At 37.7% G+C, this 26,096-nt stretch overlaps 1 protein-coding gene across 20 annotated transcripts in view; it reads right to left on the bottom strand.

The window, feature by feature from the left end:
• Positions 1-26,096, bottom strand: part of ADGRL2 (adhesion G protein-coupled receptor L2) — a 709,985-nt gene that overhangs the window by 30,867 nt on the left and 653,022 nt on the right. For 13 of the 20 annotated variants that reach the window (XM_089515518.1, XM_089515516.1, XM_089515525.1 and 10 more), the window contains 10 exons: positions 21,151-21,444; positions 20,514-20,617; positions 17,812-17,997; positions 17,076-17,114; positions 13,490-13,673; positions 8,067-8,189; positions 7,598-7,803; positions 6,356-6,529; positions 4,296-4,505; positions 2,219-2,439 (listed from right to left, as the gene is read on the bottom strand). In XM_089515518.1, the coding sequence (XP_089371644.1) occupies positions 2,219-2,439; positions 4,296-4,505; positions 6,356-6,529; positions 7,598-7,803; positions 8,067-8,189; positions 13,490-13,673; positions 17,076-17,114; positions 17,812-17,997; positions 20,514-20,617; positions 21,151-21,444 (1,741 nt within the window). Of the gene's footprint in view, positions 1-2,218; positions 2,440-4,295; positions 4,506-6,355; positions 6,530-7,597; positions 7,804-8,066; positions 8,190-13,481; positions 13,674-17,075; positions 17,115-17,811; positions 17,998-20,513; positions 20,618-21,150; positions 21,445-26,096 lie in introns of those variants that run through there. The other 7 variants (XM_089515521.1, XM_089515522.1, XM_089515527.1 and 4 more) reach the window with 2 other exon arrangements.

Below are 26,096 nucleotides of genomic sequence, written 5' to 3'. Positions count from 1 at the left end.
ATCCTCTGGAACAAAGAAAATGTCTCTGGGGGCCTCTTCACATTGGATGATTTATCTCCCTATATTTTAAACAGAAACCTAGACTGAAACTCTTCGTTGAAAGACATAGGGTACAGAGGCATAGTTACATCTCTATAGTACAGCTGCCTCTCAAGACCATTTCTGTGTTGTCAGTGAGTGGGAGAAACAGTGTAGATATGTCCAGTTCTTTTCTAGCAGCTGAACACCCTGTAACAGACACCTATCTCTCCCCGCCCCAAAATGGGCCTGAAGTGGTGTCACAATTTTTCAAACATCTAACCCAATGTACAATTGGCCCTCCACTTTCATGAGAGTTAGGGATGGAAGACCCCCGCAAAAGTGGAAAAAACACAAATAACCTTGAGTCCCCTGCCTCCCGTTCCATGCCTCAGGGATCAGAGCAGCCCCTGCATGCGCCTCCCCGCCTTCCATCCCTTGTCTCAGGAGGGAGGAGTAGGGGGAGTGTGCACGCACATGGCATGACACTCGCAAATAATCAAATAATCAAATTCGTGAATGTCAAAGCTGCAAAAGTGACAGAACCACTGTATAACATAAAAACATGCATATATCCTTTTCCCTTCCTCAGTATCTCTCCCTCCTTCCCTCCAACAAATTTCAGAAAGGAAATGATATTGGCTCAGCAAGTGCAACATACATTAGTTTAGGGGTAACTCGCTTGTTGATGAGCATGACAAAAATGTCCTTTGATGAGAGCTAGTGTGGCATAGTGGTTTAAGTGTTAGACTGAACTCTCAGTCTCAGGGGGAAGGCACTGGCAAACCTCCTCTAAACAAATCTTGCCAAGAAAACCCCATGATAGGTTCACCTTAGGGTCACCATAAGTCGGAAACAACTTGAAGGCACACAACAACAGCAACAAACAAGCTAATGAACATAATAGAGTGCTTGCTGGGTGGACAGAGCTACCATGAGAAGCCACTTAATGCAGGCAAAATCCCAGAATTTGTTAAAATCCAGAATGTTCTTCTAAGCTAAGTCTTAAGCTTCATTTAAGTTAAAATATATGACTGGCTTAACCTCACCCAAACCCCTTGGTTTTCATAAATCATTGTTTCATTAAGTAACTTAATGAGCCCCTGGCAGAGAATTGTTCTGGGTCCTATTCACACACACACACCATTTTCTCTTTAACTTTCCGAATCTGCTGTTGCCCATCCCACTGATACATCCAGTGGAAAAAAATGATAAACAATGCAACCCTATTCCCAGAATTAAGCCCCAAGGAGCTCCACGGGTCTTACTCCCGTGTAAGTGGGTGTGGGATTACAATGTACACACCACATTTTTCAGCAGAAGAACATATTATCAATAAAATTACTTAAGCCTGCAAAATGAAGATGCAGTGCTTAGAAAAATAAATAAATAAATAAATAAATAAATAAATAAATAAATAAATAAATATTAATCTAAATTAAGTGTCAGCTTATCAGGAGTCCCCGCACTTGACAATTTCTCCCTCATATACCACGGCTCCCTGCTGGTTTTATTTGTCTTTCATCAACAGCAAAATCAAGTAGCTTTCTTTAACAGTATCTCCCCATACTGTAACTAATTTCATCAAAGGACAAGTAAGCACTATTGGAAGGTACGTTACATGCCTCCAGCAACATAAACCCTCAGAAATAGTATGTCTACTTTCTGACACTTTCTAAACATATTTATTTTCTAAATAAAAGGCAGTGGCTAATTTTAATCTTGTTAATTCTTGATAAAATATTATCAAAGTATATTATCAAAGTATATAGTCTGAAATACCAAATTACATTACTCCAGGAAGAGAGCTATAAAGAAGAGCAGCTGAATAAAGTTACTTAATGAAACAATGATTTATGAAAACCAAGGGGTTTGGGTGAGGTTAAGCCAGTCATATATTTTAACTTAAATGACTGATTTTATTATTATTTTACTTAATGTCCACTGCTGTCCCAATCTTTTATTTATTTTTTCTCCAGTTTATTCCAAGGTTTTGTGTCAAAAAGAAATTCCATAATTTAGGATTTGCCACACAGAAAATTACACAAATCCTGATTAGGATTTACGCACAGCCCTGCCATTCTCTTAACAATAAAGCTTTCAGGTGCTATTTGAGTCTGTCAAGTGCATCTTTGACAGCTAACGTACTTTTTAAAAAAAGAATCAATTGAAAGACTCAAGGTCTCTAACAATTACTTACGCGTTTTTTGCTCCATAGCTGGTATAGTCAATAGCTGCCGAGACACCAACCACAGTGGCAGGGAAGAGGTAACCAGCAACATAGTAGTACTTCTTCCTAGAATATTCACTTTCAAATACTTCTACTAACATGAGATAGAGCTGCACCCCTTCTAGGCACATCCAGGCAAAGGCTGCCAGGAAGAAAAAGTGTAAGAGGCCTGCAAATATTGGACATGCAATCTGCAAAGAAACAGAAACAATAAAATGCAAACTACAACACCTACAACCATCCCATTATTCTGATGTCTGCAAAGTATAAAATAATTTACTGTAGATCTAACAGTAACAGTTTAGATTGTATTGACAACACATGCATAGTCGAAACCTCCAAAACAAAACAAAATCTTGTTCAAAACTAAAACTTTATAGTCAGAACTGCAGAACCTGGATTATATTTCTAACAACTGCTCCCTCTCCTCTGCTGCACTCAGTGAGTTGAGATATGGAAAATATGTGCCTATTAGCATTCTTCAATGCAATGTAACAGAGTGGAAACCACTCCATTAATTTTGGTACGGAAATGTTAACACTGTGCTCTAAGGCTTATACTGCAGATGATTTGGTACAGAAAGATAAAGAGACACTGCTACTAGATGTATTATTTATACCTTCTGTTGAAAATTCTTATGTCACTGTCAGAATATTCTATTTCCTTTAATATCAAATATCGTTGCTTTCCTACTTTAGGAGATCTGCTGTCATATCAATAGCCCAGTTACATTCTCTCCTCTGTAGGTGAAGTGTTGAATGAAATCCTACCAACTGACTCAATTCTGAGGGCTGCTTATTTTAGAAAACCATGGATTTTGTCTCATGTCTTGAGAAGTAGGAAAACACTAATCTGAAATGAGAAGTGAAGACACAGAAAGGAAAGAATTCCAAAGCCTGCCCTGCCCCAGTAAGAATATTTTATATTTCTGTATTATTATGTTACAACTTTGTAGACATAGGATGTAGACCCCGTAGACACAGGATGCATCTACAGAACAACAGCAAAATGTACCGAGGTATCTCTGAAACAAACTGAATTATTACCTTGGTTTCATTGAATAGGACATATTTAATACCTTAGTTCTATTATATCACTAAGGCATTGCATCTGAAGATTACAGTCATTGATCTTTCTCAATGACCACAGGAGGCAGCTGTACAGTATGTCAGTTTGAATTGTCACAGTGATAGATACTTGTTCCTGTAACTTCTCCTCCACCACCCATTGCTCATTAACACACACACACACACACACACAAGCCCAACATACATAGTGCTGTAAAAATATTAATAATTTCCTCCTTCCCAGCAGAAAAGTGGATCTGAATATATTCAGGTACCCCCATGAACATAATTTAAACTTCCATGGAATTCCCCCATTTTTTTTCTGGACAACAGCACCAATAGCACAAAAATACTGTTTTGTGCATAGAAAATACAATGAAATGCAACAAAATTTCTATTTTTGTGCATAAAACTCTCATAAGTGGAAAAAAAACATTTGAAATTTTTCCTTCATGACCCTGGATCAAACCCCTGTCACTCATTAATGCAAGGGTTCCATGCAACTAGTTCTGTATTTCCTGTACTATTCACTGGAGTGTTAATAAAAGCACATGCCACTTGTAGCATAATATGCACCAGAGTTTTTACCTTAAAAATAACAATTATTCTTCCATGAATGAGTTGTAGCATCTATGTTATATAAATTTATGTTTCATGAAGAATAAGGATTGCTGTTTCCTGTTCTTAATCATTCTTGATATTATGTACAGATGAAATAATGTATTTTCTGCAGAACAACTAGTTCTGATTTGAAGACAGAATTTCCAATCCTGTATTCTGCCCCCCACAAATGAAAAATGGAAGTAACTTCTGCTTCTCTCCAACCTGCCACATTTTCTTTTTAACTTTCCTTTCCACAACTACTTTTACTTCTTAATGGACAAAAGTGGATGGAGAGAAGGATTGCAGTGGAAAAGACTGACAAGTATGTTCACGGGTCACAGAAAAATCCAAAGATGTGTTAAGTGCAGAGGACTTACCGTATATTCTGTTTTATCAATGCCTATTAGGAAAATAAATTCCGCAATGAGGAGGTTGATGCAAAGGTTCTTGTGAATCGTGTTTCGATCACTTTGAAGGCCACGGAAGAAACAGAAAGTGAAGATGCAAATTGCCAGGCAGACAAGGGAAATGACAATCCCCACCCAGGTGATGACAGTGAGGAGTAAACCATGCATTCCATTTTTGTACTGGAAATGATCAAGAGTGAAGAAAATTAGCATCATCACTGATCAACAGAAGCTCAAATATCATGTTCACAGCTAGTATTCAGAAACTACTATTTTATTTTATGGTTGGCATGTGAGTCCAAAGGAGAGGAATATAGTCAATATAAGGGTAAATTTCATTAAATGCCTATAGTTCTTGGTACTTTTACATGGATTCATAGATGAAATAAATTCTGTTTGTTGTATGTCATTGCATGAATTGAAGGCAAAGTCAATAAACACTAATTATTACATATATATCCACAGGGTCATGCAAATCTGTTTTTATCAGTAGGAAAACAAAGAGTTATTAGTATGGTCAATTATTATTATTATTATTATTATTATTATTATTAACCTTTATTTATAAAGCGCTGTAAATTTACACAGCGCTGTACATACAATCTTTTAATTAGACGGTTCCCTGCCCTCAGGCTTATTTGTATTGTGTTCGTCCAGCTTACAGTGTACATTAGTTTTAAAACTCGTACATAGTCCAACTGTATGATAGTCTCAAATGTGATATAATGATATGTACAATGATGTAATGATGTATTCACTACCAATAATTACCATTAACTGGCTCAGTTTACCATCAGTAATGTGGAGTAGAATCTACATTTCTGCTAAAAGCATGCATTAGAAGGTTAGATTTCCATCGTTTTATCCAGCCTGATTAGGAATATGGTAGGAGTGCAGAAAAAAATAATTTAACCTGAACCAGCTAGACAGCTATAAAATTCTTTGGTGTTTATCACATTACTTACTTCCCGCTCTGCTCCTGTCACCTCAGCGTCATCGATCTGTGATGGAAGCCACCTGGTGGGATCACGGATGGCGCTATTAAAGGGGAACGCTTCCCTTTTCGTCATGGAAGCGTTCTCGTAATTGTTTTAAAAAGGGCCCTTTTTAAATAATGGATTAAATCATTATTAAAAAAGGGCCTCTTTTTAAACAATTACAAGAACACTTCCATGACAAAAGCGGAAGCATTCCCCTTTAATAGCGCCATCCGTGATCCCACCAGGAGGCTCCTGTCGCAGATTGATGACTCTGGGGTGACGGGAGCAGAGCGGGAGGTAAGTAATGTGATAAACTCCTACGAGATGTTATGGAGAAAGCAAGAATAGGAAAACCCAGATTAGGTCGGTCTAAATATCAGCACTGAAGGGAATACTTCAGTGCATATTTTAGTCCTATTTGAGCTTCTCTGTTCAATTAGCATGAAAAAGGGAAGTGTGAATTCAAGCTACTTAGCTCTGGCCTTAACTTGCTGCAGTCATCAGCACACTCTGTATATCTGAGGGTGATGTTTTTCATTGGAACTATTTTGTATTTTTTTTTTGGGGGGGGGGGGTAATAAAATAAATTTTAAAAATCTCTGGTTTTCCATGAAGTGAAGGACTCTAGATTTTCTGTAGTTTTACACTCAGCAGGGAGTCTGCACTAAAGACAAAAGGATTTCTGTGGAGATGTTCACTAGTATATGGACAATAGTATAAAAACAATGACGGAGGTGAGAAGATGTGCTCGTTCTCATCTCTCTCACACACATACCCCCAGGTGAAGAATGAATTAATAGAATGCTTGGATAAAGCTAGAGAGAGGGAGTTCCCTTAATGAAAAGTTCAACATTAACTATAATAGGCTAAGCATATACATTATTTTCCTCCGCCCATTTTATATCTGAATCTACAGAAAACAAAAGTGATGGAATACCAGTTGTCCAGAAATATTCTGCAATAACTACTGGATGTCTAGATACAACACAGAACTTTAATGGGGTCTCGAACAATATTATTTCATTACTCATAAAAGCCAACATTACTTACCACAATTCCCCTATGGGCCATGAGGATTGCAAAATTGGTTAGATGGCTACATGCACATGTGGTATGTGTTTTATTTGTATCAATCAGCTTGCAGCCTTGAGTTGACCAATATCCCATCATAGTCCGTTCTGAGTAATTCCAAAAGGAACAATTGGCATTGAAATAATTGTTGGGCTGTGAGATAGAACAATAAAGGAAAATTTAAAATTACATGCACAGAAATGCTATGGTTTAATATTAATGAAATATAATTTAAATTCTGCACATATTGAGGTCTGACGTTTTAAAGGACTAATCAAAGGATGGTTAAGTCTTTACACACTGGCACTTAGAAAGACCCAGGACAGCAATAGGAATTTTTCATCAATCTACTGAAAACCTATATAGCACATCTAGTTTAATAGTGGACTTCACAAAATAAAATACACTAAAGCAGTTCATAGAACTACAGATTTAATTTTATTCAATTTCAGCTTTCCACTTTCAGTTCATTACATATACTGTTCAGTGGCGGCCATTCTTTTGTCACCAGTAAGAACATAAAGGTTTTTTTCCCCTTCATCCAAAGGCGTTCTAGAATAATTGAGGATTTAGTGATGCATTCTCTTTCCCGTTCTCAATTTAGATCAGGTTTAAAGAAGTATAAGAGGCAAGGTGGCTTCTTAAACCAAATTAAATTGAACTGAAAACTTTTCCGAACCCTTGCATTAGGTGAAGGGGAAGTCTCAATCTGGACAATAAGAAGCACATTGACCCAAACAAGCAAGTCCCTGGGAATCAGCTAAAGAAAGACAAACTGATATATCAAGCTGGTTCAAAGAAAACACCTCCTGTTTTGACTAAAACATATTTGAATACATGTAAATAGGCTCTGGAAGACAATATGGAATTAGAACAAAATGCTCTAAGTGCCATTAAATTTTGCTACATTAAGCAGACAAAATTGTAAGAGCTTATGTTTTCTGCCCTGCTGCTAAGGTAAGAGTTAATCTTCACTTAGGAACAAATTGGAGCCATTTACATTTTCATGTTGATTACTGAATTAGCTTTCATTAAGAATACACTTAAGTTCTAATAATCACTGAACCAGGCTCATTTAATTTTATGTTCGTAGGCTTAAATAAACCTGTGTCTCTGACCTAGTCTGACATACAAAATTCAAATTGAAAGATTCTTCTCCCAACCCTTTCTTTGCTCTTTCTGATTTTATGACCTTCCCATTAATTCATTATCATAACTCACATCAATGTGTGCCAGTGTAAAAAGAACAGGATCAGTCAAATAGACACGACTGGACTCCTTGTTGATGGAAGCTGCAATGACATCAGAATTCACAGCAATAGTACTGTTCCTGCCAGCAAACTCGCCTCCTAGTTTTATGGTTGCATTTTCCGTACTGAGGAACCGGCCCAAGCTTTTGTAAATGATGAAAACCAGCTTTGCTAAGCCTGTGAAAAGAAAGCTCCTGTTATACTGACTTGAAAGAACACAACATATGTTCAATAGCATCTCTCATTCTCATCTCCCCAACTGTAATATAAAACTGTAGCGCAGGAGAATCGATTCCAAGCAAAAAAGCCAGCCAAACAGTTTATGTACAAATGAAAGCCACGAATGAGCTATTTTTAATGTTGCTGAGGGTGTATTCACACACCAAACTGTAAGAGTTTAGTTGCTAGGGCTGAAAATAAATTGTCTGCAAAAGACGTACCATTTCTGCTGTTTTGTTTCACAGTGCTTGAAGAGAGCTGAATTGAATTGCCTCCTGCATTGCCCTGAGGAAATTTCAAGTCTTGCACCTGTCCTTCTGTACTAAGCACCGCAACTTCCAAGACTATAGACCAAAAGAAAAAAGAAGGGTTGTTGTAGTCAGAAGTCAGAATTGTTTTGGGGAGTTTTGTTTTAAAAGACTTCCTATTTGGCTGCTTCTGTCTAGTTGTACACAGCACATGCATATTGGTGTATTTCAACAACATGGAGGTTTTTTTCCCCTTTAAATTTTAATCAAAGTTGAGTGCAGATGCCACAAAAGTAACAGCACTTTGGTTCAGAGAACATGACATCTAACCCGATTTTAATGTAAGCCTAAAAAGATACCATTTTAGAAATCTCAACAGTTCTTACTTGGGAGATGTCTGGCATTTGGAAACCAATGCAGCTGTGCTGTGCCTCTGCTCTGCTTACTGTGACTAATTTAAGATCAAATTTAAATTACTCGGCTGTAAACCATCACTTGGTACCCTGGGATGATTGACTAGTCAACCTTTTTGTAGTTGTTATTTATTATTTCATTTATATCCCAACTTTCCCCCAATACTGGGAATCACAGTGGCTTAAAAATGTTGAAACAAATAGAGTAAAAAAATGCAAACATACAAAAAGCTATCATTATAATTCAATTAAATTTTCCATAGAAAAACCATTTAAAACAAATCCATTAGGAATGGGGGGGGGGGGAGAGGGCAGGGAGGGATCAGCAAAGCAGCATACTATTAAAAGCTATCAATGTTTCTATTAATAACATAACATTATCATTAGGTTGTGAGAAGATACCTTGAGCTCCTTTGGAGATAGTTGGAATAGTAATAAAGAAGGGAATTAAACCTGAAAGGGTTACATCTAGTCTTTGACCATGGCCATGGTAGAATTTACCACTACCACTTTTATAGTACTACCACTGAATTTCTGAAACCTTTTGGCAAGCAAAGTCAACTATAACCTTTTGTTGAGATATTATTTTAAAAAGAAAAATGGCTAGCCTATTCCATTTGTATTTGAATGTTATGATTTTGATTGCTTTTTATTTATGATGTAGCATTGTTGCTTGGCTATTTTTGGTTTTAGAGTCTATTTTGTTGTTGCCTGGCCCTATTTCTGGTGGTGGTAGTGGTAGTAAGATTTATTTCAGTTGTTGACCAGTATACAAAATAACTTGATAAAATAATAATTGCAAAATACAATTATAATTGTTAAAAACCAGATACAAATTCAAGGTCATGTTATACACATATCAGTTTTTGCCAAACAATTGGGAGTGTGTTTTACATACTATGTCACAAAATTTTGCTACATTATGAACATCACTTGGTTTCTGATTGTCCAGAAGATAACATAATTAGAACGTATCAGTATGTCCAGGGTGTTTGTTTAGAAGAGGAGTAATCAGCTGGTGGCAACTGTCCTTGAAGAATTGACACTACAATAGAACATGCGCTGTAGTTTCCCTGGTGGGGTAATTTGCCACTGAACTGTAGCGATATGGTTTTGGGTATGACTTGAGGATCCAAAGTGGCTGGAGAGGTCACATGCAGCCCATTTATATACATCAGTTTATTTATAAAGGCATGGCTCTTACCAGTTTGTCTAGAACTAAATTAAAAAAAATAGAAAAGGCTAGTTTTTCTGTGTCCAATAATGCTTTTTCATTTTGCCTGGTGCTCCAGTTACACCCCTTCCTTGACCTCAGTGATCCTTACTTTATTTCTTAATCAGATGACCATAATGTGCAATATATGAGGCTGCCCTTGAGAAATGTTAGAAGCTCTACCTACTGCAAAATCCTGTGGCATGACCGTTATCCAGCATACACTTTAAAGAATCACTGGTCTTATACAAATTGCTCTGGTTTCCAAATTGTTTCTGAGCTCAATTCAAGGTGCTGGTTTTGACCTACAAAATCCTGAATGGCTTGAGGGTAGTGAGATCTGTAAGACTTCCCCTCCTCACATGTGAAACTTCCCAGAATCTGAGCTCTTCAACAGGAGGAGTCCTGTTGTACAAAGTGGGGGAAATCCCTCCAGAAGGAAGTCAGGAAAGTATAATGTATCTCAGGGGCCAATCGCTATTGAGCTTTGGACACAGTGTTGGCCTTTAGTTTTTGAAAATAATTTTAAAAGGTTTAAAATGGATTTAGATCTGGTTTTTAAAATAATTGTTTAATTTCTTTTTGTCCATTGCTTTGTGGGCTCTGGTGAGCAGGAAAGGGATGAATAATAATAAATATGATAATGAATAACATGCCCAAGGCCACCCAGTGGGGTTTCATGGCTGAGTGGGGAACTGAACCCTGGTCTCCGGAGTTGTACTCAAACACTACATCATGCTGGCTCCAGCTTAGAATGAAGGTCCTGTTTGTTTAAACACAGTTGAACAGCATGATTATAGCACTTTTGAACTAATTTAATTGCCATGGCTCCTTCCTTTAGAGTCCTGGGATTTGTAATTTACTGAGACATTACAACTTTCTAGCAAAGAATTCTGAGTCCCTTATCATAAAACTGAAAATCCAAAGATTTCACAGGAACTAGCCATGACAATTAAAATTGTATTAAAGCACTATAATGATGTAGGGCAGATACATCCCTAATGTAACATAGGCAAACTTTAATCAAGTTATATTGATGAGGATGTGGAACATGTTTCTTAAACATGTTTTCCATGTATACTTCCTTTCTTTTTGCTTTTTTTAGCTCCAAATAAAATCTGCCCTTGCATGTAAGGCAGAGCAGTTTCTGGCAAACATCCGACCAGAGTGAACTTTGTTTATTTGTTTTAACTAGAACTCTCAGATCCAACAAAAGGCATGTGCATAAAATTAAAGAACATTTGGGACATTTGTGTGGAATACCAAAACTGAATGGAGCTCTCAGTCCATCCAGACAAAAACCTGTTCCTAGTTATGGACATTTCTTTTATTTCAGCAATGCAATTTGTTTGGTTGATGCTGTTATTAGAGTCAGGAAAAAAACTTGCTGATTTGCAGAAATCACTCAGAGATCCACCACAGATCCCAATTTATCTTTCACTCATCCTTGAGATATACTGTACACCCTGACAGAAAGAAATGCTTTTTACAAAGTCTTTTTGTATCTGCTCAGCTACACTTTTCCCTCCTTGTCTTTTCTGTAGTTGGAAGTTTATTTAGCAGAATAAGCATTAGAGGGATGGTAAAAGAGGAGAAATACAGACTTCTGAAATCAGACTGCAGCAGCAATTCTGAAATAAACAATGCAATGAAGCTTAAACTAGGAAAGAATGGGATTCTACTCTAGCTGATCGTACTGCAGCTGTGTGTAAAGTAAACATCAGCTGCCTCCAGAATCTCTTACTGAGCATGCATCAACAGCAAAAACATAAATAAAAAGAGAAAGCAAATATGCCTGCCTCACCGGGCACCCCAGGATTTTAGAAAGCATAGATCTGTAAGTTTGGATGGCAAAATGGAAATCGTAAGAAGAGTGGAAGCTGAAAGGGAGAAAAATATCCCTTGAAAAAGCTTTCAAGTAATCTCCAGAAGGATCTAAATGTTTCTTTTTACTTAAGCAAGGCTTACCTGACCTGGTTGTTTCATTTCACATGTGAAAATTATTAGTTTTGGATAAAAAGTCTGCTGAAGTGCTCTTCTTTTTTTGTAGTGTGGGAACCTATCCTTATTGTCTCCAAGTTATTTCTGCCTCTGGTACTAAATTTTCTGTCAAAGAAGTAATGTCCAGCAACACAACTACTTTGTTAGCTAAGGTATACCTGTACAATGTTTACAAACTTTATATATGTCTATTGATATTTATACCACGTGATCACTCTTTGAAATAATATGGTGCGGAGTCAGTCACTTCAATCACAGTACCATCCCCATCAAGCAAATTCAGGCCACATGCAAGAGGAGGCTTTCATGCTTCCAACTATGCTGGATTTAAACCACTGCTGCATGCAGAAAAAGGGTTTTGCAAGCCAGGCCTCTTCCTGGATCAAAGTCACACATGCACCTATGGGATACATGGATGGCACTACTAATTTTTAGTCATCATTATCCCCAGTTTAGGTAACAGGTGGGACCAGATTCCAGTGATTTGCACCATCATAGTTAATGGCACCAACCATTTGTTTGGGAAAGACATCCTCCTCCTGAGGAATATGTGTGGTTCTGCTGAACCAATTTTTTTTAGACACAGCAGACTATGTTCTCAATAACTTGAAATTATCCAATAATTTGAACTTGTGAACTGCTGCCAAGTTGACTACGAATTATGGTGACCCTATGAATGAGATACCACCAAGTCATTCAGTCATCAACAGCCCTGGTCATTTTCCCAAGTAAACATGCTGGGATTGTGCTGCTAAGCTCCTAAAGATATTATCCAGCACCTGTGAACCTCTACCTCACTTTCAGTAGCAGAGGCAAATAGTTTCATTCATAAATCCATGGAAGAGACAGTCTACCTCATGCATCAATGAATGTATTTAGTCTCCAGGCATATCCTCACTAACTCTGCAACACATTTATTTTGCACTTATATAGACTGGGCCAAATCTTCAGGATACCAGAGGAATGACATATTAAAGTCAATATCTAAGCAGCTGTCTTAAGCACAACCAGAAGATACACCTGTATATGCCAAAAGAAGCATTTCATCTACCTGCTATAATTTAAATTATCAATCATATTTACAGTATCTGTAGCTGTTTCATCATCTAGAAAGCATGGTTATTTAGATTGTGGGAGAAGTAGCTCACTGGACATTTAGGATACATACTGAAAGTCCAAAACGGACACTGTGGTCTCCAATAGTATTCTTCACTCATTAGGAATACATGTAATGGAAAAATAATTTCCAAAACAAGAATTTCAGGTACATATATTTCCACTTACACAATTCAAGTGTTCAAATACTATCCACACAGTACTTACAAATCTTACAATAATCCTTTAAGGTCAGCTAATATTATCTTCATACTGTAAATCAAAGCTGGATCTACTGTTTTTGTTTGTAACTCTGGTCATGTTGATTTGGGCTGCTGAAATTGAAGTCCAAAACCTCTGGAGGGTCAATGTTACCCTGCTCCTGTTGTAGACAATGGAATGATGGGTTCAGCGACTTGCCTAACACCCTCTACTTGAGTGGATTTTTGTCTAAAGTGAAACTAGAATTGGGAATTTCCTGTATATCACCCATTGATATTTTTCCTGATTTTATATGAAAACATTACTAGCACTAATTATACTACTTAACAGTCATCTTTTCTTTTTCCTCATTCCTAACTAGGTAAACCATTGTTTCCCATAAAATGTGACATATGGATATGGATATATCAAAATCATGCTCCCCCCTTTTCTGTCAAAATGCAGTCACTTACCAATGTGATCTGTAGGCATTGCGACTCTTGTTGGTTCTAAGAGATTGTCAGCCAAGACAAAAGCCCCTTCTTCTAGTGTATCAAGTAACATTGTTGCAGCATGTGCTTGTTCAGAAGAATTCATATCTTTCCAGGATTCTAGAGCTTCAGCCCTAAGCAGGTTGTCCACCGTGTCAACGATAGCCTGCATTCATTAGAAAAATATTAGGCTCTACTGCTTTAGGCAGCAGGAGAGAGTTCCTAACATGATCAGATGGCAATTGTAATATTTAGCTGTCAACATGATTTACAGTGATGTAAAGATTTTTTTTAAAGCTACTGCTTTCCCTTAGAACAAAGAGCATCAGCATAACATGCCTTAGAGCTGCTATGAAAAAGAATGTTATTAACATACTGAAGAATGCAAAAAAGTGAGTGCTCATGGTGTTAAACTGAACGCCCAGGCTGGCAATCTAATACTTCACAGGACTTTGATACCTAGACAAAGTTCTGGGGCAGGTGACTTCCCCATTCATTCAATGCTACGAAATGCTCAGTAACAGTGGCTTGGTCTCACAGAATTAAACATACAGTGTTGCTCACAATGTAATATGACACTGAAAAGACAAAGAGGGTCTTATGTGAAACACTGTCCTGCTCTGGATGAGCAAATCCTGACTCAGCAAGCTAGGACAAGGTCATGTCCCTTGTAGCTGAATGTGACCCATTCTCCTTTTAAGTAAATGCAGAGGCTATGAAGCTCCCAAGTTAACCACAACTTCCCATTAAGTGGAAACCAGGAAATATGGCAAATAGCTTTCCACCAAGCCAACTGATGTTTGGCTTCCAAATCTGGGTTGCTTGGTTCATGGTTCACATACAGTGAAAAGCTGCGATCAAGCGTGATCCAGGTTTGATGCCCTGCTTGTGCAATGGGAAGAGTGAAGTGGGAGTAAAAAAGGTGCATGAGCAGGTTTTATGGAGATTGTTCATAATCTGATTTCTTAAACCAGGAATTTGATCATCTAATTACAACCATTATATGCACCCTGCAATATGATCAAATCAATAGCACCAATCAAACAATCAACAGAAGGGAGGATCTTACATTCATGCATAATGTAGCAACATCCTGAATTCATTATGCATTTCTGAATTACCCTTCTTATTTTGTCCCATTTACTTAGTTATGTGTTATTATCCACACATAGAACATGGCCGATCATTTTCAAAACCAGTGGGAATGAAAACAGGATGCATCACACACACACACACACACACACACAAATATGTCATGTCCAGAAAACTGTTCTCTGTGCCTGAATGGATAAGGAAAAGTTAGCTGGAGCTATTGTCAGGAGCAAAATTAATTAGCCGAATCCATCTTAATATCCTTTTTCTGTCTGTACTGTGAGCCTCCACAACGGCAGGTGGAAGACACTTTGGAGTGGCATGAAAGGATTTTCTTCTCCTCCTCTAATGGAAAACTGAAGAGTCAAACTGCTCACATTGATACTGCTTCAGCCATTAAATAGAGTGGAACAGAAATTGGTCTACAGAGGCCATATTCATTAGTCACCAAGAAATACGGATTGGAGCCTCTGATCTGGGTTACAAATGATCTTCTATCACAAAGTGAGGACTTGCTTCATTTGCATAGGCATCAGCTAGCTTCTGATTTGTAATTTTAAGAGGTTTTATTAGTGTTATCCAAACTGAGAAACTCATTTGAGACCTACTAAAAATGATCCCAGTCAGAAATTAAGATCATGCTGCAGTTTGTGTTGCGTGTATGTATATACTGTGCCGATTATATAAATCTATTAGCCTGATTCACTCCTTATATTTTTTTAATGTCATATGACTTGCTGCTTCTCTCCACTGGAATAAAAATATTCAGAACGCGTAATGACACTTTTTTTTTCTTGCCAGGGAAGTAAGTGGGAGAGAGAATAAGTTATCAGGCATGACATAGCCAGACTTTAGCACTTTTAGGTCTTTTGACTCCAGTGGTGGAGATTTAAGAGTATGCTTTATTTTCTCACTAACACTGATGGGAATCAATGTCTATGTTTTGCGTGATTTTGCCCAAGACTTTTACTATTGCAACAGCAAACATTTTCCCAGTAGCACACACAAACTACTACATTTTACGGAGTAACATTTATTTTTAAAGTGAATTGGAGATGCAAATGTACAAAAACCCAAAAAACAAATGGAAAAAAAAACCCAACCCACTTCCTTACTACTCTCTTTATCAATGTTATAAAATCTCTCAAAATAACTGTACCATTTTTAGTATTCCTCAAAATTTTATTGTGCACTAGGGATAAATGTAGAAGTGGAGAAGGAGGAGAAGAGTTTCATTTGGGGCCAAGATAGAAATAAGACTGCATGTGGTTAAATAACCCAACTATTGTCCATTGTACTGGGAATCTCCTCAATCCACTCTCACTTTTAAAACAGGAAAATTTGCAAATTTAACAATCAATCATTATTACTCTCTTTCAAGATAATTTGTTCTCCAGAAGCAAGAAGAGTGAGGTGTGTTCTAAGCTGTGTAATTGTTGTTCAACAACTGGACAGGCGACATATCATGTAGTTTACGAAATATTGCTTTATTCTGTTGTGTGCTGTTTCAATTTACTCTTGTTGTTGATTTTAATACCAGTTAGAAGTATAACTGAAACATGTGCAATACATTTATTTAATACAAGCAAGATCAGCCAGCTTTTCTACCTCGTATTTCTACAACCAGTCAAAAGTGTCATATATAGATACTGGAATTCACAAGAACATACAAATCAAGACCTGTTAAGATATTCACAGTTACTCAGGATTTTCAGTTTCTTTACTTCTCTGTAAACCAGTAATATTCCAGCAGTATACTAGTTACTGCTGGGGCAGACTGTGGCCATCAACCCAAAATGATGCAATCCACCACCATTTTATATTAGAAACTGCCAGGGAGTTATTGGAAAGTCTGCACTCTGTCTACAATTCATGGTACTGAGGTTGGCCTTAAGATAAATTTATTCTTCAATTGACACAATATATACATCTTGTTGAATGTAAAAAGTGTACCAAAGTGAAAATAAGAGTCATTCAAAGTGTACGTGTTTTTGTCATTTTGTCATGCACAAACATGGAATATAATCCACATCAGGCATCTTTGCTATGCCAGCTCCACTGAAGTATGTGGAGGAAGCAAAGCAGCTGCAATTAGTGGATTATACTTGCTATGGCTACACAGTCTTTGATAGACAGAACTACAAATATAAAACCATTTAATATTTATTGTCAGATTGGTTTTTCTTCTGCAGCCATAAAGAAACAAAGCTTTTGCTATCTCCAATCCAGTTAATGATCATTACTGCTCTTGTAGTTTGTTTTAAAGAGAAAAAGTGGGAAAGGAAGTATTGATTATTGGCTTATTCTGGGAGCACTATACCTGTGCAAAGCCAACATTTTGTATAGTTGGTGATGAAGGGGCACAATACACATTTATCAAAGACTGAAATACATAGGATCATGCAGCAAGAGGATAAAGCGTAGCAGCGGGTTGCTGAAGCAGGGAGAAAGCAAGGTGACAGCACAGGAGAGATACCTTAAGGTAAGCCCTGCATGTCTTCTCTCGCTTTTGGAGCTTGTTAGTAAGAGAAAAAAAAAATCAGAGGTTAGACACAAAAAAGTGTAATAGTAATATTATTATTTAATTATTCTTTGAATGCTTATGTATTAATCTTAGAAATAAATCTCTTGATTAAAAATAATAATTGTAAATGTGTTTAATTAGTTCTTCTGAGTGAATCTTTTTTTTAAGGAGACTAATGAAGGGCATGAATAGTTCAGTGAATTCAGGTTAATTCATTGATTAGTTGGTCAAATACTTCTAGGATTCCAAATCACAATAGCAAAGGACCAATTTCAAGGTAATTAGTATTTCTTCATTTTTTTGCCCCTTGCCACTTCAATATTTTAAGGTTATAATGGACCAAAGCACACAATAGAGTTGATTTTTACTAATGTTAGAAACATTTTGTTTTTAAATTGCTGCAAAATATAGTTAATATTGTCTGTTCTGTTCTTACTGACCCCATGGGAATGCTCATATTCATTTTAATTTCTTGGTGTACCAGCCTTGTGGCATTGTGATATAGCCTCAGTGTCCACATGTCTTTATCAATTTGTTACTTTCTCCTCAAATCCTTGCATGTGCCTTACATCTGGGACTGTTGCAAGACAAGCAGGCACTTTGATTGTTTCTGGGGTAAAATAAACAAAACCATCAGCTAATGGTGTTTTGAAGCACACCAGAGAAGAATGCTCTGGTCTAAATTTACCTTGTTATAACTCCGTCCAGCAGAGTCTTTCTCATTAGGCTTCAAATCTTGTAGCTGAGCATCAAGAATGTCCACCAACTGTTCCATCAGTCTGACTGATGAACTCACATCACCAGCAAAGATTGGTCCTTTGGTGTGTTTAGCCAGTTCATTGGCAAGGCTAGCAGCATTTTCTCCACTTCTAATCTGAAATGACAATTCAAATTATTGTTACAAGTTTCCCCCTTGCATCTGATTCCGTGAACACTGCATGAATCAGGAGCTGTATCTGAAGATTTAATAGATACCTTTTCCTCAATTTCCCTCCTGCACACTTAAAAGAAGCAGCAGCTTTTAATCCAGGGTCCAAACAGACAGGCCAAAATAGCTTTGGGTCACTTTGGAGGTATGCTGTTTAAATGACACACACATCTTAAGAGGCCAGAAGCTGTGCCAAAGCAGCGTTCCAGTCCTTATGACTAGAGTGTGGCTTGTGTGTAGCTTCCAGCCTCTTAGGACGCGTGCATCATTTAAACTGGCTATTAGACTCTCAGCTCTTCTACACTGAAGAAATAAAGGACTTTGATACTGCTTTAACTGTCATGACTCTATCCTATAGAATCCTGGGATTGGTGAGTTTGGTGAGGCATCAAAGCTCTTCCATGGACCAGGCTGAATATCTCACTAAACTTCAATTGTTTGGATAGAGTCATGTCAATTAAAATGGTGTCAAACTGCTTTCTTTCTGCAGTGTGGATGCAGCCCTTGATAAAGTACCACAAATATCAATGGTGCATATTCACTCCTCCATCTCCTCTACGTTATAGGTTTAAAACACTGTGTGCAACCTGTCCTTTAGCCAACAAAGATTCTCTGAATAGCTTGCAAATATCACAACTCTCAGGTTTACAACCTACGTTTAAGGAATGACAGGTAAAGGTTTGATGCTGGAGACTGTTGGAGGAGAAAAAGTTTAGCTCCTCATAAGAAGTGACTGGATGGAATAGTTCAGGTAGGCCCTAAACATACTGGCACTTTGTGTTGGCCTGGGCCCCTCTCCCAGACAACATTTCATGTATTGTGAAGTCGAAGGCTTTCATGGCCAGCATCCATAGTTTTTTGTGGGTTTTTTGGGCTATGTGGCCATGTTCAGAAATAAACTCTTCTAGAATATGGCCACATACCCTGAAAAATCCACAAAAAACTATTTCATGCACTGTTCTTTGTCTTCTTCCTGAGGAAGGTGAGGTGAAGGTGGCAATGTTTGTATTCCACTTCAAACTCCCAGAACCTGGATTTAGGATGGACTAGTTCAACTAAACTAAAAATTCTGGAGGTGGAGGCAAGCATTGGGGAACCTCTGAAGATTAGACTAAAACATACAGCAAATTAGATGGCTCACAGACATCACACTGACCAGCCTTCTTTGAGCATTAGTCAGGGAACACTGACTCTCCTTTCACAGCCTCTCCATGCTGCTAAGTACAGAAGCTGTGGTTAGACAGTGAAGATTGTCAGACCTGTGCTTACCATGGGGTAAGCACTGGTAAAATGCCACTAAAACATTTAGGAAGCACATGTATCTGAAAGCCTGACACACTTCCTAAATGTCAATGAATCGTCCCCTCACTTCAAGAGTCCCTGAATCATTCAGGGAGCAGCAATTTCCTATGAACGGAAACTTCGTGTTCATAGGAAATGGCTGTTCCCTGAACGATTCAGTGACACTGGAGGCGAGGGGACAATTCCCTGACATTAAGAAAGTGCACCAGGCTTTCAGACACATGTGCTTCCTAAACATTTTAGCGGTGTTTTACCAGCGCTTACTCCATGGTAAGTTCTGGTCTGAAAATCTTCAATGAAGGAGAGAGACATTACAGTTTGGAAGATCAGAATTATTACATGTGAGGTAGCACTGGGGTATAAATTGTCTATCCTGCAACATTTCTCTTCTCATTCTGAAAGGGGATAGCAATATATACATGAGTTTAAAGCTTCACTTTAAGGCAGCTCATTTAAGACTGAATCAGAAATACATTTAATGTGCAAAACAAAGTCAATTATTTAAACACAATAAAAATTGAAAGCATAATTTAAAATAAAATAAAGAAAATATAGCACCCATTTGGTTCAAAAGTCACTTCTTCAGTAACTGGTCTGTTGTTGAAATCGTTCTTGAATAAAAAGATGAAGGCCAGCTTCCCAAAGACTGGGAATCTCTCTATCCTTTCCACCAAAGTGCTTCTGAGTGTGGCACAGCTGGGAAAAGGGCCTCAAAGCCTGATCACAACACTCTCTTCCCTTCTTCTAGTTGAAGAGAAAAGCCAGGCAGCAGCCTTATCCTCTATGGAAATGAAATATTTTCTGTTAAGGATGCTGGGTCTAGTAAGCTTCATCACATGCTGATGACCAGGGAGGAGGAACTGGGTTGATGGTGGCAATTCACAAACAGAAAGTGATGCTGCTTCTGTTGCCACACATTCATGGAGAGAATGTAATTTATGTGTCCCCTCACATGTTCATGATTTAATGAAGTGCCTATTACAGAGTCTACACAGGTAGTTTTATTTCCCCTTTTCCCTGATGTACAGGGAGGTTTGGATGGATTGGGCTGCTTTCGCAGAACACTTAGGTAGTTCACATGATTGCCAGGGTTTCCCAGAAGCATTTGTGATTATGTCCAAGAATGATGATCATTATATTAAACAATTCTTTCAACTCACCTTCTGAGCAAGCTGATTTACCCAATGTGAAGTACAGTTGCTGAGATCAGGGCCCTTAGGGTTCCATGTTCCAGAGGAAACCATGCAGAGGTATGAAGCTGTTCCTATAACAGACATAGGAAAAACAACACTGAAATAAAAGTGTTTGGCTCTGTGTTAACTTTTTAAAAATCTGCTACAAGGTAATGCTGGACTATGGCTTAGTAGCTTCGTGATATTAGATTATGACTACTTAATAAAGGCAGCCAACAGCGAGGTGACAAAATACAGGAGTGTGATGACAAGCAGTGCTTATCAAGTCACAGTGTAATATCAGACTTTATGGTGAATAAACAAAGATAAAAGGGTCTTGTCTTTTTCTTCTGGAAAACATGCAAAATTGAAATCACAATGGGAAATAGGACAGTAAGCAACAGGGAAACATTCAGCTAAAACATATGATTTTGAACCCTTCAGAAGGGGTTGCAATTGTTTGTCTAGACTTCAAGGCCACTACTGCTTAAAATCTGAAGGAACAGTCCCTATAGTGCCATTTCCTCCCAATTAACCAAAATCATATGAAAGAGAGTATTCAACAAGGAAAGTGATTTTAAAACATGTTCTTGACTTGACCCAGAAACAAGGTCTAAAGAGTTACCACGAGTTCCTTTGGGACATGGGCGTTCCACCACGATTCCTCTTTGGGTCTGAGGCCAGTTAATGCCCCTAGCCACATCAGGTTCACAGAATCTCTCTGGTAAAGGGAAAAAACTTGTAACAGGAGGAATTTTGGTTGTAGAAATGGCCGGTGGTGGTTTGGGACCTCTGCTATCTTCTCTTGTTGTAGCCAGTGTTGTACTGATGGGAACTTTTTGTGGTGTAGTGCTTGTAGTTGATACAGTTGTTCTATAAACTTCTGTGGAAGGGGTTATTGTCTCTGCTGTGGTAGGCACTGTAGAGAGAAAAGAAAATTTAAAATTAGATGAACAAATGGGTAGGGGTTCTGAACCTTCTCCTTTCTCCCCTCTCCAATTATTTCAGGAGAATGCAGAATGTAGAATTATTCCCAGAGAATGTACAGATGATTTGGGTGGGGAGGATGGCAAAACAATGGTTGTTATAATAGTAATACATCCACTTGCATATGACTATCAACACAGCCATTTCTTGAAAGTTAGTGGTATACAGTTTTAGAATAATTAGAAAAAAATATATAGATTAATTAAAAACTGGTGTTTTTAATTTATTTTTATAGGATCCCATTCAGTTTTATTTGTTGTTGATGTGTGCTTTGAAGTAGATCCTGACTTATGGTGACCCTAAGGCAAACCTATAATGAGATTTTCTTGGCAAGGTTTGTTCAGAGGGGGTTTGCCATTGCCATCCTCTTAGGCTGAGACAGTGTGATTTGCTCAAAGTCACCCAGTGGCTTTCATGGCTGAACTGAGAATTGAACCTTGGTCTCCAGAGTCGTAGTCCAACACTTGTATCACTATGCTATGCCTGACTCTATAGAGAAAACACAAATGTGTGTGTGCATGCCACTGTGTGTATAAGTGTGTCAAGGTAGGTCTATAGAAGAGGTTCAACTGCAATATAGTCTGCCACTGCATTTTTTTTATAGAAGTGGCTATCTAATACAAATAGTTTGTAAATAGCCAGCTCATTAAAACACAACAAAGCTTTCTCTAACTTCATGTCAGCCACTCTGCAACTTGCAGGAAGATAATTATTATAATATCTTCCCACCAGCAGTCATTCTTGCTTGAGAGATTTCCAGCATGCCTGGTTAGACACAAAGGGGAGTGGACTGTCTTGTGTTGTTGTGGATATACATGTGTTATTTGTGTTTCAACATTTCAGCCTTTACACATTCCTTTCATTCTATTTGGATAATGAAAGAAATAATTCAAAACAACGACACCTTAATAATCTATGTCAAGATAACTGGTTTGGAGCAAAAAACATCTGGTCTGAATTCCTGAACTGTTAATTCCACTAAGCTGACAAGAGCAATACATTAACTGAAATGATCAAGGCAACTGTTCCAGCCAATGGATTTGACACACTATGTTCATTCATTCACATCCCAAATGTATACTAAAATAAAAGAACATACATTTGTATGCCCCAAATGTATGTTAAAACAAGAGAATGAATGAAATTCAGTAGTAAATTTAAACTCTCTTTTGTTTAGTATTATAGCATGGCTAGTAAGGTCTAGAACAGCTGGTTCTTCAGCTGTTTCAGACTTCAGTTCTTGATTTATTCCCAGGAGTTTATCACACTAGCGAGATCCCGCTGGAAAATGGGATTTAAACGAGAGTTAAATTAGAGAAACCCGGAAATGCGAAAGTTTATCACACAACGTCGCTGTTAATGTGAAATAATGCAAAGTTAAACTGGAGAAAAACGGCAGCTTTTTACTTTCAGGAAATTCCAAAAGTAAAAAGGTGGTGTTTTTCTCCACTTTAACTTTGATTTAACTTCGCATCATTTCACTTTGGCAGCAATTCCCAAATTTGTGGGTTTGTTTAAATTTGAATTTAATTTAACTCTTGTTTAAATCCTGTTTTCCTGCAGGATCTCAACAGTGTGATAAAGCTTCCAGAACAAGAAGAGAAAAGAGGTCTAAATATACAAAGACAACACACATTCTCCTACTTAAACAATCTTGAAACTTTCAGATGTCGCATGATACACTGTGTCTGTAGTTTACTGTGACCAACAAGTAGCAAAATAAGCACAAATCCCAACTACAGACTCTGGGAGTGCCTTGGATGTAATGAATCCACCCATATGTTGATTAGAATCTGAGAGGCTATAACTAAAATTAATACCTAGCCACCAAGATTCAGTTGGATAAAAGTACACACGTATACATACACATTTCCATCTAAAAACAGCCTCATTATGCACACAGTGTGCAAGAATAAATAATCTAACCTTTTCAAAAGAATAATGATTTCAATTATATATGCTGGTCTGGAAGCTAATTGTGCCATTCAGCATGTCAAGGTTGCCATTAGAGCTCACACAAAGCTGTGACACATGTTTACTACGAAACTGATGGAGTGACTGAGAACCTTTGGTGAATACTTCTGCATCTTTCTTTTAGAATACACACAAGATTTTATCCAGGAATAACTTCCACATCTGGACTGTCTATACACAATTCAATACACAACGAGGACTTGATTCACCCTTACATTTGAAATTGAATTGTAAAAAACAAAAAACATATTTTAACCATATGTACATTCCAAAACTCTAATTTTAAATTCTCATTCTAAAACTCTAATGTAAGTTGAGTGGTCTGATATAAGTGGACTTGTGTACATGTCCCAATTAAACATGATTCTTAAATTAAATTTCTGTGCCTGACATTAAGTAGTTTTGTTGTATTATAGTACAGAAGATGTACGATATTAACCTGCTGTACCATAAAATATGCAGGGGTAGCTGTGTTGGCCATATAACAAATCCAGTAACAACAAAAATTTAAAGGAAAACTTCACATCTTAAAACTGGGACCTTACTATTTGAGATTTCTACCTCCAACAAAGGTAAAACATTTTTTCTCTAAAAATTTTGGACTGGACGGGTATGTTTTACCACACCATCACCTACAGTTTTTCTGATACAAAAGCCTGAAGGCTTCTTGAAAAATTTAGTGTCCTCTGCCTACAAAGGGGCCCGTGGCTTCAAAAAGGATGGAGACATATTGGATTGCAAAGGAAGTATCTTCTTTGTGTTGCAAATGGATGTTAAATTTCCTGGATTCTGAGACTCTCTTAGTAGTCACATGGCCTGAAGGAGGAGGTTCCAGCCTACAAGAAATACCCTTCCATACCATCTGAACTGAGAACAAAGACAGCAAAATGCACTCCTATGACTAACATCTTCAATTTTTTTCTCCTGCATGGTTTTTAACATCTTAGCTGATGAAGAAGCCATGTAGCTTCGAAAGCTTGCAACATGTATATTCTGCATTTTGGTTGTATCACTGTTTGGTGGATTTTTGTTGTTACTGGATTTGCTATACCATGTTCACTTATGTGCCCTATATATACATTAGACTTCAATAAATAATTTTTGTGATGGTTTACAAATTAAAAACACAGAAAAGTAATTAAAATCAATAAATTTATCAATATATCAAAAATCACTAAATCATAATAAAAGCAGCAGGAAAAGTTATATATGAAGGTGCTGAAAATATATGAAACTGAGCTTTAAGTTCAATATGATCTGCATGAGAATTCTTTAGCTCTCCAGATGTTGGACTCCATTTCTCCATACTGCTCACCATTGTGTAAGATATCTGGGATGGATGTGAGTTGCAGTCAAATAATATCTAGAGGGTTGTGCTTAGCCCAGCTCCCTTAGACAGTAACTGTGGTTGAAGCTGGGACCTTTTATATGCATGGTATATGCTGTATGACTGAGCTACAGCAAGGTCCCCATGGACAACTTTCCTTTTGACATTACACATTTTATTTCAAACAGCAGAGGGCCTGAGCAGGCAGAGAGGAAAAACCAGGTAGATCCCGGTTTCCCCCCAAATTGGCTGGAAACCCTGCTGTCTGCACAGCCCGCTCCGAAGACCCATGGGCAGTCCACACCACATATGCTTGAATTAAAAAAAAAAAAAACATAAGGTGAACAATGGTGCAGGGTCCCTGGGTGCATGCTCCAAACTGCTTCCATACATTGTCTGGGTTTTCCCGCATTCCCAAACTTGGTGCAATGATGCATACTTTCTGTGTTAGAGTGGAGTATGGGTTTCTTTTTGCTCCTGTATTTAGACCCAGAGCACAGCTTAGTTGCAGTTTCATCTAGTTCTGGCCTCATGCATCATATAAACAGCTCAGACTCAACACAGGTTGTACTCCCTTGAGTATCTTGTCTACATTTTCAGTGCACAGCAACTGAAATTCATTCTATAAAACCAGACAGTTTTCTGAACATGTGCCTAAATTGACTTCCAAAAATTCAGATGAGATGGAAATAATCAATTTAGTTGTCTTTAAGCTAGAGTGTTAATTCTGGCTTTTTACTGCTCCAATTGGAGAGATAAAATTCAACTGGAGAGATAGCTAAGTGATGAAGTACTATGAATATAAGTCGATTTTAGTAAGGTCTTTGACACGGTTTCACATGACATTCTTACAAACACGTTTGTAAAATGTGCGCTAGACAAGGTAACTATTAAATGGATTTGTAACTGGTTGATTGGCTCAACAATGGCTTCTTTTCATCCTGGAGAGACGTGACCAGTGGGGTCCCACAGGATTCTGTCCTGGGCCCAGTGATATTCAACATCTTTATCAATGACTTGGATGACAGAATTGGGGGCATACTTATCAAATATGCAAATGACACCAAATTAGGAGGAATAGCTAATATCCCAGAGGACAGGATCAAAATTCAAAATGACCTGAATAGACTAGAAAGCTGGGCCAAAGCTAACAGAATGAAATTCAATATGGAGAAATGTAAGGTACTTCTGTTAGATACAATGAATGGTGAGCGCCACTGTACCGCCACACCCAAGCCCCATTATAATAATGGCACTTAGTCTGGACCCCCCCTTCCCAAAAT

The sequence above is a fragment of the Sceloporus occidentalis genome, unplaced genomic scaffold, assembly GCF_023333645.1.
Source record: "Sceloporus occidentalis isolate IW3139 unplaced genomic scaffold, rSceOcc1.0.p SCAF_3, whole genome shotgun sequence".
Taxonomy (NCBI): Eukaryota; Metazoa; Chordata; class Lepidosauria; order Squamata; family Phrynosomatidae; genus Sceloporus; species Sceloporus occidentalis.
This window is presented reverse-complemented; position numbering and strand designations above follow the sequence as displayed.